General features: G+C 34.6%; 2 protein-coding genes and 1 pseudogene across 4 annotated transcripts; 2 read left to right on the top strand and 1 right to left on the bottom strand.

Moving 5' to 3' along the window:
* Positions 1–1,010: 1,010 nt before the first annotated feature.
* LOC108463431 (26S proteasome non-ATPase regulatory subunit 11 homolog) lies at positions 1,011–3,319 on the top strand (annotated as a pseudogene).
* A 689-nt stretch (positions 3,320–4,008) lies between these two features.
* On the top strand, positions 4,009–13,598 carry LOC108461493 (integrin-linked protein kinase 1-like). 3 transcript variants are annotated; one of them, XR_008277168.1, is made up of 12 exons: positions 4,014–4,584; positions 4,680–4,754; positions 5,373–5,489; positions 6,351–6,445; positions 6,801–6,921; positions 7,024–7,103; positions 7,636–7,695; positions 12,056–12,177; positions 12,256–12,341; positions 12,426–12,541; positions 12,873–13,102; positions 13,416–13,598. XR_008277168.1 is itself a non-coding variant. In XM_053023899.1 (11 exons), the coding sequence occupies exons 1-11, from the start codon at positions 4,270–4,272 to the stop codon at positions 13,426–13,428; spliced, it is 1,200 nt and encodes a 399-aa protein (XP_052879859.1). In that variant the 5' UTR covers positions 4,009–4,269; the 3' UTR covers positions 13,429–13,598. The 3 variants fall into 3 exon arrangements, 2 of the variants coding, with proteins under 2 accessions (XP_052879859.1, XP_017616839.1); XM_053023899.1 differs by lacking the exon at positions 12,873–13,102 and having other exon boundaries at positions 4,009–4,584; XM_017761350.2 differs by lacking the exon at positions 13,416–13,598 and having other exon boundaries at positions 12,873–13,231.
* Positions 13,599–13,982: 384 nt separating this feature from the next.
* Positions 13,983–16,404, bottom strand: LOC108461380 (transmembrane emp24 domain-containing protein p24delta9-like). Its single transcript, XM_017761216.2, has 4 exons — positions 15,908–16,404; positions 15,592–15,801; positions 14,492–14,568; positions 13,983–14,362 (listed from the first exon to the last, which is right to left on the bottom strand). The coding sequence occupies exons 1-4, from the start codon at positions 16,112–16,114 to the stop codon at positions 14,218–14,220; spliced, it is 639 nt and encodes a 212-aa protein (XP_017616705.1). The 5' UTR covers positions 16,115–16,404; the 3' UTR covers positions 13,983–14,217.
* Positions 16,405–16,723: the final 319 nt, after the last annotated feature.

Below are 16,723 nucleotides of genomic sequence, written 5' to 3'. Positions count from 1 at the left end.
TATAAAAATATATAAAGAAAGTTCAAAAATTAAAAATTTTATAGAATAATAATTTTGGGACCTAAATAAGTTAATTAATTATTCAAGTTTATCATACTAAAGTATTTTTATTATTATTTTACTTTGAAAAGTTTTCAAATATATATATAGTTTCAAATTAATGAGTCCTAACATGAAATTAGTTATACCGTAACAAGATTTTAATTTGACATGTTTAATTTTTAATTTAACTCGAACAATTTCACTTGATTCGACTCAATTCGAATTTCATTTCACTCAACTCAATTCGAAAAAAAATCAAATCCAGTTAGAATGATAAAATAGGACTCGTTAACTCGATTAACTTGAAATTTTTTCACTTGTTTCTACTCAATTCAATTAAACGCTCACCTTATATTTAATAATTGTCTATGAAATTAAATTTATTTTGATTATGTAAACTCAAATCTTCCATGCTAAACTAAAAATAAAAAATACCTTACAATTAATTAAATTAATTGCTTGTTTGGCATGGAAGATAAAGTTAATTAATTTAATTAAATACGAGGATTTTTTTCTTTGCGTTTAGCTTAATACTGAAAGATTTAAGATCATATAATAAAAGAAATTTAAATTTTTAGGCAATTATTAAAGATGAGTTATTTGAGTTGACACTATGGAGAGATAAAATAAAATTCACAATTTATTTAATTGATGTTGATATTTTGAAATTTAAAATTTCAATATTGAAAAAATAGAACTTTTGGCAAGGTATAAACAAGTATAATTTGATAATTTTTAATGCATTATTTTAGTTTCTATAATTATTCACTTTAATCTCTAATATATTTTTTATCCCAATTAATACTTAAATAAAAAATTTTTATATATGATAAAATGAAAGCGACACAGAAGTTAGGTGAGCAAATGAAACTGTAAATATGATGTAGGTATATAGTCAATCGTCATAAGAAATTTAACGCTTAAATGATTAAAATAAAAGCCTCCGAAAGATTGTAAGATGTGATTTTAAATGACGAAAATAAAAACACTTAAAATTGAGTGACCAACTGAGCAGTTTACCCGTATAGAAATATAGGGTTACTCCAATTTTTTTGTTCATTTATTTGAATACCCTTCTCTGTAGTCTCTGCAAATCAGTTTTCTTCTCCTCTCATCTCAGTTCTCACCCACCGCATTGTCCGCTGGTTTTTGCGGGATCTGACCTGTGTCCCCGTGTTGACACAGGTACTGCACCCCAAATTGCCTAGTCCGAGAAACGAAGGGGCTTCTATTGATGGCTTAGCTCTTTCTTTCCATATTAGCGATAAATATAACATTTGAGGCCAACTTCAATGAGATTTGAGTGGCAAGTGGTGATCAGGAAATATTGATATGCCTTTTTATTCTTGTTCATTTGCAATATGTTGATACCAATAGCAAGTGACATGCTTTGTAGTTGAAGCTAAGGTACATGTAACGACAAACGATTTTCTAGTCCGTCAATGCATGTTCAAAGGGATTGAACAAGAAAAGTTTTTATTTTCAAAATTTAGGATGAATTGTTTTATGGCCATTGAAGTATGGAATTGGCTTTGTAAGAATACTTGTGTCTTTATCAAAAAGCCAAGTTGTTTGATGATGCTTGTCTTTTAAATTCCCATCAACTTCTGCATTCAGTGGGTTGGTTTAGTATAAGATTTACTGACTAAAATGGCTACAATCCATGCTGTCAAATTAGGTAGTAACTTCTTGGGTTACTTGTATCCCTTTTGTAATGGAATTTTGTTATTTCTGCAAGTTCATCTATGTCAAACTGACTTGTTGGTTTTGCAGGATCTGGAATTACAATGTCTTCATCATATCTCCCAGCAATCACCGATTCACTTGCACGGGCCCTAGAAGCCAAAACACCATATGAAGCCATCTCAATCCTCTATCGTGTATTACAAAATCCTTCATCTGCTCCTGATGCTGTGCGGATTAAAGAGCAGGCCATAACAAATCTGTCTGATCTTCTCAGACAAGAGACCCGAGCAGAGGAGCTCAAAAGTCTTCTGGCCCAATTGAGGCCCTTTTTTGCGTTGATTCCAAAGGCAAAAACTGCCAAAATTGTTCGTGGTATAATTGATGATGTAGCTAAAATACCAGGAACATCAGATCTCCAGATTTCTCTTTGCAAAGAAGTGGTGCAGTGGACTCGTGCCGAGAAGCGAACTTTTCTACGCCAACGAGTTGAAGCTAAACTTGCAGGCCTTTTGATAGAGAACAAGGAGTACTTGGAAGCACTTAATCTCCTTTCCGGCCTAATTAAGGAAGTGAGAAGGTTGGATGACAAGCTGCTTCTTGTGGACATAGACTTGTTGGAGAGTAAGCTTCATTTCTCTCTCCGAAACCTGCCAAAAGCCAAGGCATCTTTAACAGCTGCAAGAACAGCAGCAAATGCGATTTATGTCCCACCAGCTCAACAGGGTAATATAGATTTGCAGAGTGGAATCCTCCATGCAGAGGAGAAAGACTATAAAACTGCTTATAGTTATTTCTTCGAAGCATTTGAAGCTTTCAATGCTCTTGAAGATCCTCGAGCTGTCTTTAGCCTCAAGTATATGCTGCTGTGCAAAATAATGGTGAGCCAGGCTGATGATGTTGCTGGTATAATATCATCGAAAGCTGGGCTTCAATACGTGGGGCCTGAACTTGATGCCATGAAAGCTGTCGCTGATGCCCATGCAAAACGTTCCCTGAAGCTTTTTGAGATTGCTCTTCGTGATTTCAAGGCTCAACTAGAGGAAGATCCTATTGTCACAGGCACCTTTCTTCCCTCTACGACACTCTACTGGAGCAGAATCTCTGCAGATTGATTGAGCCATTCTCAAGGGTTGAGATCACTCATATTGCCGAACTCATTGAACTGCCTGTAGACCATGTGGAGAAGAAACTTTCTCAGATGATTTTAGATAAGAAGTTTGCAGGGACTCTGGATCAGGGTGCCGGATGTCTTGTTATATTTAACGATCCCAAGACCGATGCCATCTACCCCACAACATTGGAAACCATCTCCAACATTGGCAAGGTCGTAGACAGCCTCTATGTCAGGTCTGCTAAGATAATGGCGTAGGGTGTGATACATAGGAATGGTTATATTATTAACCACTCTGCTTCGAGTCCGGGGAGAAAGTATCGTTTGCGGACTAACATGTTTCAATGTTTCGGTTTTAATGGTGTATTGCGGAAGAACATTTGATTCAAATATGTGGTGTGTTGCCTGATATGTTTCTACAACTTTTTCTAAGAATTTAGCTTGTTCTCTTTATTTGGCAACATTAGTTCTTTAATAGAACCATATCTTTTTAGGGATAAGAGGAACCAACTTTCTCATGACTTTAGAATTATATTCTCATCTTAACTTAGTTTTATCGGACAAGAAAAATAGGTATAGTTCAAAATTATTATTTTTGATACAATGATTAGAATTATTTATGATCCTTTTCAACTTTGAAAGAGGAAAATAAGCGTACTTCAGTGAGCTCGAACGTACATTTTTATTTGTCAATCAAGTTTTTTTTCCTTAATAATTGTCGATTTAACTATTAAATGTAATTTGAATTTTATACAAAGTAAATTTTAAACTTTTGATTGAATGTGTTAAAAAAGAAGATAGTAGATAGCATTAATAAAATTGAAGGCATATTAAATTTAAACTTTGCATGTGATAAATATACATGTATTTACAATTTGATATGTGTCATAAAACTGCTTTAATATAATAAGCTAAGGACTACACTAACAAATATTTTAAAGTTTGAGAACTGATTAAAATTAAGCCATAATTTCGAGACTGTATAGTGTAACTAATCCTTCTCTCTATTCAACTCATTTTGATTGTCCTGAAATGTTTTTGTTTCCTTATTTTTCATATAGATTTTATATATACAACAAAATTATAAATGCAATAAATATATTTTATTAAAATATTTTTTGAAGAAATTATAGAAAGAGCCTGATAATGTGGTCCCTAATATCATATTAAATAATATGACCTCCCAGTATTTTATCCGAACAATATGTGACTGCAATTTATGATCATAGGCACAGCTTCTAATTTTAGTATGGAAAACTGAAAAATAGATCGGTCCACTCCAAAAGAAGAAGTTTTATTATTTTATTATTTTTACATTGACTTTGGATTCCAGCGAACTTTCTCCGCCCAAATCGCACCAGAAAATATAAGCCACACAACAAAACAAACAAACAAACATTTCCGATCCGAAAAAAGTTAGATCGTTGACCATGAACTCCGGCACATCCGACGGAGAATTGGCGGCGCCTGGGTCGAGCGGGAGGGTGAGCTCTACATCGTCAGCAGACAAAAAAAAGGAGAAGGCAAGAGTGAGCCGCACGTCGATGATACTGTGGCATGCTCACCAAAACGACGCCGGCGCTGTCCGCAAGCTTCTCGAGGAAGATCGGGCTTTGGTCAACGCTAGAGATTACGACAGCCGTACGCCTCTCCACGTTGCTTCGCTCCATGGCTGGATCGACGTCGCCAAGTGCCTCCTTGAATATGGTGCCGATGTCAACGCCCAAGATCGCTGGAAGAATACGGTGCCGCTTTAAAGGCTTTCTTTCGTTTTCAATGTTCTAATATGGATTTAACCTGAATTTTGTTGATTTGATTTTTATTTGCTTGATGATGATAGCCTTTAGCTGATGCAGAAGGAGCTAAAAAACATAATATGATTGAACTATTGAAGTCAAATGGTGGATTATCTTACGTAAGTTCAGAATTTTGTTTTGCAGTTTTCCATTAGAGTATTTTGCGAACTATTTTCTTTTGATATTTAGTCTAAAGTTAAAGGACTTCTCCAAATGCCTGCTCTCTTAATCGCATTATTGGTTGTAATAAACCTTGATCGTGTGATGAATGATTATTTGCGGGGAATGACACTTTGATTTTATGCGATTACTCTGACTGTATCCAGTTTATGTTTCATTTTGGTCCACATTTATGCATTTCATACTTGGTTCTAAGACTGAGGACCTAGATATGGTGGCTGACTTGATGGTTGATATTATGGATTGTTTTATTTTTAAGAATTATTATTTTTTGAATGCCTGGAAGGACATCATATTAGATGTGGCTGTTTGGTCAGAACGTTGTTTAAAGTGATCCAGATCCATAGATCTGATAACTTTTATTTTTGTTTTAAGTCATGAAAAGTTTCCTTAAAAAGTGAAATGGACCCTGCTTTTGGCTCTTAATAGTGCTTGTTAATTCTCTCTTATAATCTGATTGATTTTTGAGCTAGTAGAAATGCTTGTAATTAAGACCTTGTTAGTTTTGCATTCTAGCTTCTCTTGTGAGTTTTAAGTTAAAATTCTGTTTGTTGCAGGGCCAAAGTGGAAGCCACTTTGAACCAAAGCCGGTTCTGCCCCCTCTACCAAACAAGTGTGACTGGGAAGTTGACCCTTCTGAGCTGGACTTCTCTAGTTCAAATATCATAGGAAAGGTGTGATTTCAATTATTTAATATTGCTAACTTGCGGAGCAGAACAAAGCCCGCTTGCATGCATGCGAATTGCATTTAAGTGTAAAACGATTTTGAGAAAAACTGGTTGTTTTATTTTTGCATGATGCATCTACCTTGGTTTTTGGCTTTGCTTGGTAAAGAGGATGGAAAATGAGAAACCTAGAAATTTTTATCTAATTGTTAGGTTTCATAACCACTTCTCAACTTTGTAGCTTAAGCATTGGAATAAAACTTTTTCCTTCCTCCTTGTGATCCTCCCAACCAAGCAAAGCCATAATTCTTATCATAACTAAGACTAATGTCTTCTATCATTTTTGATGTCTGAAGTGCCTCTGATTCTTAGATAAATCAGAGGGTTTATCATGGATGTAGACATGTGGTGTGTGGCAAGAAAGGAAATAATAAAGACCTTAGGACTAGCATAATTGTAATCTTCTCCATGGAAAGATAGTAACCATTTGATGAAATCAAGATTTACTATGTTTTAATTTGACAATCATCATGGACATTTACATCAAAATTGGCCCTTATCATGAAGTGGTCTTTAGAAGTATGATATCATCTCCCCATACACAATGGCTGAATGTATATGTCCTTTTATGCTTAGTAGAAAGATTAATTACTATAAAAGCTCATACCTGAGATTATGTTTTTTGGGCTAATGGAAGTTTGAACTAGCTATCAAACTTCTTCAAATGGTTTAGATGGTTGGCGTGTCTCTCTGATGTGTAAGTTCCATTTGCCGGTTTGGAACTTGAGTTCATATGTAAGCTCCGTAATTTCTGGTTGTAAGGAAGTTTCTGGAATATGTGCTTTCTCTAATTATATCTCATATTGCCAGGGGTCATTTGGTGAGATTTTAAAAGCCAGTTGGCGGGGAACACCTGTAGCTGTCAAACGCATCCTTCCATCACTTTCAGATGATAGATTGGTCATGTAAGCCCACGATGTTTTGAATGTATCTCTATAGTTTGCATCCAAAGCTCTTTCCCATAAAAGTTTCCTTCTTTGGTTTGTGTCCTATGCTGAAAAGGTGAATATGTTCTAACTGACAACGAAAAGCAGCCGAAGGAAAAGATAAACCGATTTGAGTTCACGGAAGAAGGCATGAAACATTTTCTTTAGTGACACATGCATCTCCTTCTTGTAATTAGCTTCAATTTTTGAAAGAAACTCCCATATGTTACCAGGTTAATCTGATGCTTGTTGTAGCATGATTAATTTCCTATCTATCCTGATTTTTTACTGAATTAAGAAGGCAACTTGTGTGTTTTCTGCTATGCTGGTTCAGTCAGGATTTCCGGCATGAAGTGAATTTGCTTGTAAAGCTCCGCCATCCTAATATAGTTCAATTCCTTGGAGCTGTCACTGACAAGAAGCCCCTTATGTTAATTACTGAGTATTTAAAAGGGGTATGTGAATGTATATATGTTTCTCAATCCAGTTTCTCTTTAGAGTTTTGAAACTTTTGCTCTAATTACTATTTCTTTGATCTATATTATATTTTATTACAGGGTGATCTTCACCAGTATCTCAAGGAAAAGGGTTCGCTTAGTGCATCAACAGCCGTCAGCTTTGCATTGGACATTGCGAGGTATATAAGAATGTTTCTAGGCTAAGTTGTATAGTCGGTGCAGCGCTATGTGTCCTGCTCTTGTATCAGAGTAAACCTTGGAGTAAAAGAGTGAGAGAATGCAGAACTGTATCGTAAATCATGTTACTTTTTTAATTAGGATAAATCATTGGCTTTCTTTGGTTTTTATTTTTCTAACTTCACGTCCTTTTGACTCGGAGTCACTCTACAGGGACGAAGCCAGAACAAATTTTTAGGGGGCCAGATAAAATTTTAATTTTTTATAGTTTATATCTTTATAATTTGTAAATGATTAAATTGAAATTTTATAATTTTAGGGGGTCGAAGTGTAATTTTACTTTTACTAATTTAAAATTTTTAAAAAAATTTAAGGGCCAAAAGATCAAATTTATATTTTAGGGGGGCCGGGGCCCATGCCAGCCCCCCTGGCTTCGCCCCTATCTGCAGAAAATGTGTTGGCTATGTGATAGCATTAAATTTTCTCTCATATGTTCGGCTATTTTTCTAATCTGGATTTTATGATTGTGGCCAGGGGTATGGCTTATCTTCACAATGAGCCAAATGTTATAATTCATCGAGATCTAAAACCAAGGCAAGTCAGTTTCTATTTCAGTTTTGCTGAGCAAGTAATTCTGGTTTTTCTTCAACTAGCTATTTTTTGAGGACTCTATGCATTTCATTGACTGCGTGCATTGGTGATATTTGAAAGTTTTCAAGAGAGCATTTAATAAAACTGTTCTATCTTTTATTAACTAAACAACTGAATTTAAGTAGAGAAAATAGTAATAACTTAATTGGGAATATAATTCCCTTATTCTAATAATCTACTAAAAGATAAAATAAAATATTCTAGAATATCTCAAATAATTTAAATTTATTTTAAGATTTATCTACCTAATAAGATTTATCTACCTAAATAAATTTAAAATATATCTCAAAATATATGGGTTTCACATATTTCTAACACCCTCCCTCAAGTTGGTGCATATATATCAATCATATCCAACTTGCTTACAAGAAAATTAAAGCTTGTCTTAGAGAGCCTTTTGGTGAGTATGTTAGCAATCTGTTATTATGAAGGAACAAACGACATGCACACTTGGTCTTCTTCAATCTTCTCCTTGATAAAGTGTCTATCAATCTCAAAATGTTTAGTTTTGTCATGCTGGACTGGATTGTGAGCAATACTAATGACAGCTTTTTAATCAAAGCACAACTTCATTGGTGAAGTTATTGGTTTCCTCAACTCATCCACAATTCTTTTTTAACCATATCATTTCACAAATTCCTTGAGCCATTGATCTAAACTCAGTCTCTGCACTACTTCTTGCTACAACATTTTGTTTTTTTGCTTCGCCAAGTCACAAGGTTTCCCCAAAAAAATATACAGTATCCTGATGTAGATCTTCTATCTGTTATTGAGTCTGCCCAGTCTGCATCTGTATAAGCTTCAATTCCTCTTTGTTTGAATTTCTTGAAGAATAAGCCCTTTCCAGGTAAACTCTTCAAGTATCTCAGAATTTGAAACATTGCTTCTTCATGTTCCTCCATTGGGGAATGCATAAATTGACTCACTAAGCTCACTGCAAAAGCTATGTCTGGCCTTGTATGTGATAAGTAAATTAACTTACCGACTAATTTTTGATACTGCCTTTTATCAACTAATCAACATTCTTTATTTTCGAATTTTACATTTGGATCAATTGGTGTGTCAGCTGGGCGACAACCGCTCATCCCAGCCTCTTTTAAAAGATCAATCACATATTTTTTTTGAGACCACAAGACCCTTCTTTGATTGAGCAACTTCCATTCCAATAAAGTATTTCAAAGGACCCAAGTCTTTGATCTCAAAATCTAATGCTAAATGCTCCTTAAGACGCCTTATTTCATCCACATCATCTCCTATAAGAATGATATCAACATAAACTATAATAACTGCTATTCTACCTCTTTGTGAGTGTCGATAGAACATTGTGTGATCAGCTTGCCCTTGTAAGTAACCTTATTTTTTAACAACTTGAGTGAACCGTTCAAACCAAGCTCAAGGAGATTGTTTTAGACCATACAAAGATTTCCTGAGCTTACATACTCGAGTTCAAAATTTTTTTTTAAAACCTTGAGGAAGATCTATGTAAACTTCTTCTTCAAGTTTTCCATTTAGGAAAGCATTATTCACATCTAGCTGCTGTAAGAACCAATCAAGATTAACAACAATTGATAAAAGAACCCTAACAAAATTTAATTTGGCTACTGGAGCAAATGTTTCAAGATAATCTATCCCGTATGTTTGAGTGTACCCTTTAGCCACCAGTCAGGTTTTGTATCCATCTAAAGATCCATTCGGTTTGAATTTGGTTGTGAACACCCATTTACAGCCCACATTTTTTCCCTACAAGTAATTCTACTGTTTCCCATGTACCTGTTTTTTCAAGAGCACGCATCTCCTCTAAAATAGCTTCCTTTCACTCAGGAACTTGTAGAGCATCTTTCACATTTTTGGGTATTTTCTCAATATCGAGATACAAAACAAAGGTTGAGAATGTCGCAGACAAGGCTTTATAGACACGAAGTTAGACATGTGATATTTGACAACATTTCTAACACCTTTTCTTTTAACAATTGGAATATCTAAAATAGAAAACTCATTGGTTGGATTATGAGCTTTACCTGGACTTTTGATAAGATCTTGCGGGTCGGATTCTTGGTGATGAATCTGGTGGATTCCACTTTCTTGATTTCAATTTCTTCTTGAGTAAACAATTAACTCATTTGTTTGTTCTTTATTCTCATGATTAGACTCTACACTTTCATACTCCTTTTCATTAACAACATTAACATTATTAATTCACCTTCCCCATTATTAGAATTTCTATGTTGTATACTCCTAGTGTTTTCTTGATCAATTATAGAATCTTCCTTACTATAATTCCCTTCTTGAAGATTAGAATTAAAGTAAGATTGCGTTTCAACAAATGTGACATCGATGGTAACAATAATCTTCCTATCAATTGGATATAAACATTTGTAACCCTTTTTATTAGAAGCATAGCCAACAAAGATGCATTTTTTTCTCTAGGATCTAGTTTACCTTGGTTGTGAAGATGAACAAAAACACTACACTCGAGAACTTGGAGGGATAAATCTGTGATCAATTTAGAGTTAGGAAAGTTATCTTTAAAGAGATTGAAAGGAGTTCTATAGTTTAGAATTTTACTAGGCATTCTATTAATAAGATATGTAGCTGTTAACAAGGCTTCGCCCCAAAGATAATGTGGTATCTGACTAGTGAACATCAAGGCTCTAATTACTTCCAAAAAATGTCGGTTTTTTCTTTCTGTAACCCCATTTTTGTTGTGGTGTATTTGTACAAGAGCTTTGGTGGACTATACCATGTTTGGTTAAGAAAACACCTAATTGGTCACTAAAACATTTCCTACCACTGTCACTCCGAAGTACTTCTATTCTCATTTCAAATTGTGTTTTCATCATAGCATAAAAAGACTGAAACACATTTTTAATTTTAGACTTATCTTTTAATAAAAACACCCAACAAATGCGAGTATAATCATCAATAAATGTGACAAATCAACGTTTCCCTAAAAAAATTGAGACTCTTGAAGGTCCCCAAACATCACTATGAATTAACGAAAAAGATTTGGAAGCTTTATATTTTTGAGGTGGGAAGAATGACCGATGATGTTTAGCCAATTCACAAAATTCACAGTGGTATGAAGGACTTTTATTTTTAAATAGATCAGGTAACAAATATCTTAAATAGTAAAAATTAGGATGTCCAAGCCTATAATTCCAAATCATAACCTTATCAAAACTAGAAGCAGAATTTAAACATAAAGTAGTTGTTGGTTGACTTAGATGGTCGTCATCAAGAACGTAAATTCCACCAGATTTTTTAGCATTGCCAATCATCCTCCCCAAGACTATGTCCTAAAATTTACATACAGAGGAGTCAAATATAGCATGACAACTCGAGGACTGGGATAATTTACTGACCGATATGAGATTACAAACTAGATTTGGCACATGTAAAACATCATGTAAAACCAAGGAAGGCGAAATTTTAACAGGGCTGTTCCCAGCTATTGCCGAGAACGACACATTTGCTATTTTGATTTATTTGTTTCTTGCACAAGGTGTGTAAGTTGAAAAAAGAAAATGACTACTAGTTATGTGATCACTAGCTCTAGATTCAACGATCCACGTGTTTGTTTTACAAGGCTTGGCACTAAAAAAAACAGAAAAATCAGTACTTGATTAGGCAAAGGAGGAAGAAGGATTATTGGATGAGTTAGGAAGATAAGAATTCATCCGAAATTGTGGTGATTGAAAAAGTTTGTGTAGATGCTGTAGTTGTTCCTTAGTGAATGGAGACCCTTCTAGAGAACTTTGGCCCTCATAATTTTCATTAGTTGTTTCAACGGTAAAACTTTTCCTCTGTTTGATTGCTGGATCTCCTATCTCCAAGGAAGGTTGTTTTAACCATGATGCTACTAGAGATAACCTACCTCAAATGCTATGAAAGTTTTCAAGAGAGCATTTAATAAAATTGTTCTGTCTTTTATTACCTAAACAACTAAATTTAAATAAAGAAAAGAGTCATAACATAATTGGGAAAATAATTCCCTTATTCTAATAAACTAGATAAGGAAAATAATTCCCTTATTCTAATAAATTACTACAACATAAAATAAAATATTCTAGAATATTTCAAATAATTTATTTTAAGATTTATCTACCTAAATAACTTTAAATGTTTCACATATTTCAACAATATTTCGTGTAAATTTGGAAGGGTTAATGAACTTGGCCTTCTGAAAGCACAAAAATCTTCCTCATTTTCTAGTTGATTTCTTTTCCTTTTTCTTCCATGGTTGAAAGCTTTGAATTGCATCGACTTTTCATGTTATAATATTCCTTTTTTTTTTTTTTGTCAGGAATGTGCTTTTGGTCAACTCCAGTGCTGATCATTTGAAAGTTGGAGACTTTGGACTGAGCAAACTCATCAAGGTTCAAAATTGTCATGATGTCTACAAAATGACTGGGGAAACAGGGAGTTGTGAGTGTTTGTGCAGGTTTCCTTTGGATAACATATGATCCTCAGATTCTTAGGTTCTTTACTTTGCATTTGGGACAGATCGTTATATGGCACCTGAAGTTTTCAAGCACCGGAAATATGATAAAAAAGTGGATGTTTTCTCTTTCGCAATGATACTTTATGAGGTAATCTTCTTCCTCCTTCAAAATGACATTGATGGTAATCTATTTGAGATTAGTTCTAATGCATGATGTTCTTACTTGGAGCAGATGCTTGAAGGAGAACCACCATTCTCGAATTATGAACCTTATGAAGCAGCTAAGTATGTTGCAGCAGGACACCGACCTTCTTTTCGTTCAAAATCATACCTCCCTGAACTCAGAGAGTAAGCCATCTCTATAATTCTTTTACTTTACTAGAAGGTTTCATGGCTTGTGCTACACCATGTACATGGTCAAACCACAACTTGAATTTTATAATGATAAGTAGGTTATATAAGCTATAATATCTGCATGCAGATTTGCATATTGTTGACCTTAATACTGCCTTACATCTCCATATTCCTAGCATTTGGTATTATCCAACCTTTTAACTGCAAAATCTCTTCCCAAAGATGTTTAGCAATTAATGTTAATACAGTTACTTAACAAACAATTTGAGGTGCTGGACTTGGACAAGTGGAATTGCTGATTGGTTTCTTCTTGAATCTTTCTTAGCTTAACAGACAATTGTTGGGCTGCCGATATGAATCAAAGACCTTCTTTCTTGGATATTCTCAAGAGGCTTGAAAAGATGTAGGAAAAAAATGTATCCTCAGATCATTGTTTGAGTATATACAATACATAGTATTCAAGATTTGATGTAACTGATGATAAACCTTCCGTTTCTACCAATCACCTCCAAGCTCCCCCATTTGTGCCGATGGATGGTACTGTAAATAGACTCAGTAAGTTGCTTGTTATAGATTTTACCATAACTGGTTTTCCTCTATCCTCTTTCCAAATTCAGTCATAAAAGTATGTCTGCATTTCAATTTCAACTCTTTGGAGGTCACCCGAATTTGCATATAATAAAACGTTTCCTCATCGTACACAGTTTTACTTTTCATCCTTATCGCCATTCACCATTGATTATGAAGAGCAATAATAGGCAAGAAAATATCAATGTTGTTATATTAGTACTCTTTTTTAACTGGTTGGACAAAGTTGTCCTAGTTTGAGCTTTCAGGTTGAATTTCTGGATTTTGTTTTTGTGCTTAGGTATGCTTTTTGAATCATGGCTTGTTTCATGGTAGCTGTTGCTCATTTCCTGTTGTCGGACTTTACAATTCTTATCTGTCAGCATTTGTATTATATTGTTGTCATGACCAGGTTTAAGATATTTTATATTTATGTAATTTTAACATGTTAATATCTCTATTATATAATTTTAATTATTTTTCATTTTGTATGTGTCATATGATCTTGCTATGCCTGATATTGCCAGATCTGCCTGTTGCTTTACCTTTTTTTTCCTGTTTATTTTATGAAAAATTACATATTTCTTCTTCGGCATTCAGTCTTTTCATTCTAAGGTTCAACTTGGATTTGAAGAACCTTAAGGGGTTGGGTGGGGATCTCAAATTTTGCCCTCAATCTTCATTTTGCAATCTGGTTGGGTTGCAAAATGTGATAGAAATTAGGTGATTTTCTATCATCATAATTGAGAATATAAACGAAACAAAAGTGTCGGATATGAAAATGTATCCGACGGTTTTTGTATATTTAAAAGGTCATGCTTTCATACCCACATTCAAACATGGCCGAGTATGTGTTAGATATAAATGCTTTAAAAAAAAATGAAGAGTATGAATAACATAGGTAATAATAACAACTACCAAGCTTGTCATTTTGTATCCCCTTACCTCACTCTCTCCCCAAACTTCATCCATTATAGAAGGTAGCCACAAAGATATTACACATTTCACATGACAGAGACCCATTCCAGCTATGAGACCTAGAAAATTATTTTTGTCAAAATATTTTGCAACGGTACAGGAAAAAAACCTATGGTCTTACAAACTTAAATAAGCTTCTTCTTCTCGAAGAAGGTTTTTAAATGCCAAAATTGTAATCCGGCTACTGATAGGCAAAGAAACAGTGAGAGAAACGACAACCAGAACATTTTGGAGGTTGTAGCTTTGTTCAGTTCCTGCATTTCTTCTTCTCTGGAACACACACACACACACACACACAAAAAGAATCATATGCAGAACCCAAAACAGTGAGTGAAGAAATAAGATTCCTTCAAGAAGAAGAGCTATGCGACAACAACGACGGATAAGATGTTTCCTTACCTCTCACGCAAATAAAACATTTCCTCATGAATGGATTGAATGGTATCGTACAGATTCTTCAGCTCAAGTTCCATCGCCTGGTATTTACAATAGAAATAAAAGAGAAAAACAATAAGGTTTTTCTTTTTTCCATCTAGGATTCAGATAAGGGATTAGAACATAAGCACCAATTATGTTACACGGACTTGAGGTATGTGTTTGAAATGAGTATGGCAATTTTTGTGAAATGTTTCTCATACCTATTGATGACAATAAAGAATCCGAGCATCAATGTTCCAGAGGCAGGTAGGTAGGTACTACTAAAGGTATGAAAACAATAGGAATGCAAAAAACCTAGCATGCCTAATCGTTCTTGAAGAGTGATAGTGGGTTGGTGTTTGCTATCTAGGGTTTACTAATTAGAATGCATCAAGGACTGCAACAATCTTTGCAAGCTATATGGAAAAGAGACTCAACTGCTTTAGCACTAAGGAGAGATAAAAGGTTAATGTTACTCTAACTGTATCCGGGTTAAGCATCAGGATCTTATACATATTAAACTATATTCTCAGCCTGTTTTGCTTACAAAGGGGGCAAATCAACAGCTGCAGAAACAACCATGTAAGAGAGTGTCCATCTAATTTACAAAAACCCAATCCGTAGCTCCAAAGATTGAACCGCAAGCAAGGAAGTTTTTGTTCATAGAAAAGGCCAAAGTCACAGAAATCGGCCTAGTGAACTTCATAACCAACATCTCATGCTAAGTGAACATGGTGGATCTGATGAAAAAAAAGAACATAACAAGCCTTGAACACTAAAGAAAAAGCAGTAATTTTCTATGGAACACCGTGACCGAGAGACCCTTTAGCTTAGCACTAAGCAACTAGGGTTTAAATCTTTTTCCAAGTAGTTCCAATCAACCAAGATGATCCTAATGATCATTACAATAAATCTACGTAGTTTTCAACGCTTAAAACTACAAGCACTCTAAATTGAATCGTTGTTACAAAGAACAACAAAACTATATATATTTTAGATGCAACGATTATGGTCCCTTCACCACCCAAGCCCCCCCTCCCACTTAAAGCAACATATTCGTGGGAAGGGATAATAATACTTACATCGACTTGGCCTTTCTTGGCAACGTTAGTCCAGTCCTTGGTGTGGACTCCAGTCCTCCAATCGAAATCAACGGTGACCGTGATCGGCGGCGAATGCTCCGGCGCCCAAAAGCAAGCCATGTAATCACCTTGCTCCGTCGCCGTGAATGCAAACTGCCCATTCTCCACCTTTTCCGCCGAGTGAAAATTATTCCCATATGAAGACGTTACCTACAACAATTTACAGCCCAAAACATCTTAAACTACTCCCAAAATTCAAAACACAAAATTAGAAAGAAAAAGGTTGGGTTTTTGGTTGGGGTTTTTTTAAGAGTACCCTGACGGTGAGCTTGTGAGTATCGGGCAAAGGATGATCTTCATTAGGTTTAACAACGTGGTACTTTCCGACAGTCATTGAATTGCTCTTGATGTCTTCGGCGATGCATTTAGTTTGTCCCGATTGCAGATCGAAACGCAAAGATTGCGATGCAGGGAATAAAACCCCCACCAACAGAACCAAGACCAATACCGACCGGAGAATCATGGTCAACGGCGAAGCTTTGATTCCACAAAACAAAGAACGCAAAATCAGTGGATGCAAAAAGAAGAAGAGATTGGGGAGGAAAAATAAAATTAATAATAATAGTAGTACTAATAGTAATAAATAGAGGTCAAAATTAATAAAGACACGTGGTGAGATGGGATTGGAAGAGACACGTAAATGTGGAGACTTTCAGATACGATTGTTTGATGTCCTAAAATCCCAGATCTGCCTTAACGTAACAGCACGTTTTATACAGATACACAGCATTGGATCTCTATATCACTGTTTTGTCTTTATTTTTCAATAATAGTAATAATAATTCAGGGTTAAATTAGTTAGAAAGTCCGTTCCATAATTAATTCAGAAATTAAGTTTTTTTATTAAATTTAGAGAAATTAATTAATTTTAGAGCGAGAAACAGAAAATACATTTTGTTGCACACGTTTTCATCCAACAATAACTTTTAATATAACAGCTAATTTATTTTTATATGTACTCTTATTTTCCTTCTTTTGCATTCAAATTCTATTATCTCAATTATTTTATTATCAAATTTTCATTTAATTTCTCTCAAATTTTTATTGTCTTAATTTTATATTTCATAATTTC

Source organism: Gossypium arboreum, chromosome 13, assembly GCF_025698485.1.
Source record: "Gossypium arboreum isolate Shixiya-1 chromosome 13, ASM2569848v2, whole genome shotgun sequence".
NCBI lineage: Eukaryota > Viridiplantae > Streptophyta > Magnoliopsida > Malvales > Malvaceae > Gossypium > Gossypium arboreum.
The sequence above is the reverse complement of the archived record's forward strand: the minus strand, read 5'-3'. Positions and strand labels throughout refer to the sequence as shown.

Bases quoted from the DNA above. Each gene is read 5' to 3' on its own strand.
- LOC108461493 (XM_017761350.2), top strand. From the start codon at position 4,270: ATGAACTCCGGCACATCCGACGGAGAATTGGCGGCGCCTGGGTCGAGC. The intron at 4,755-5,372 runs GTAAGTTCAGAA...TGTTTGTTGCAG, and splicing joins CAAATGGTGGATTATCTTAC to GGCCAAAGTGGAAGCCACTT. The intron at 5,490-6,350 runs GTGTGATTTCAA...TCATATTGCCAG, and splicing joins GTTCAAATATCATAGGAAAG to GGGTCATTTGGTGAGATTTT.
- LOC108461380 (XM_017761216.2), bottom strand. From the start codon at position 16,114: ATGATTCTCCGGTCGGTATTGGTCTTGGTTCTGTTGGTGGGGGTTTTA. The intron at 15,802-15,907 runs GTACTCTTAAAA...AAATTGTTGTAG, and splicing joins CTCACAAGCTCACCGTCAGG to GTAACGTCTTCATATGGGAA. The intron at 14,569-15,591 runs GTAAGTATTATT...TGTAAATACCAG, and splicing joins CCAAGAAAGGCCAAGTCGAT to GCGATGGAACTTGAGCTGAA.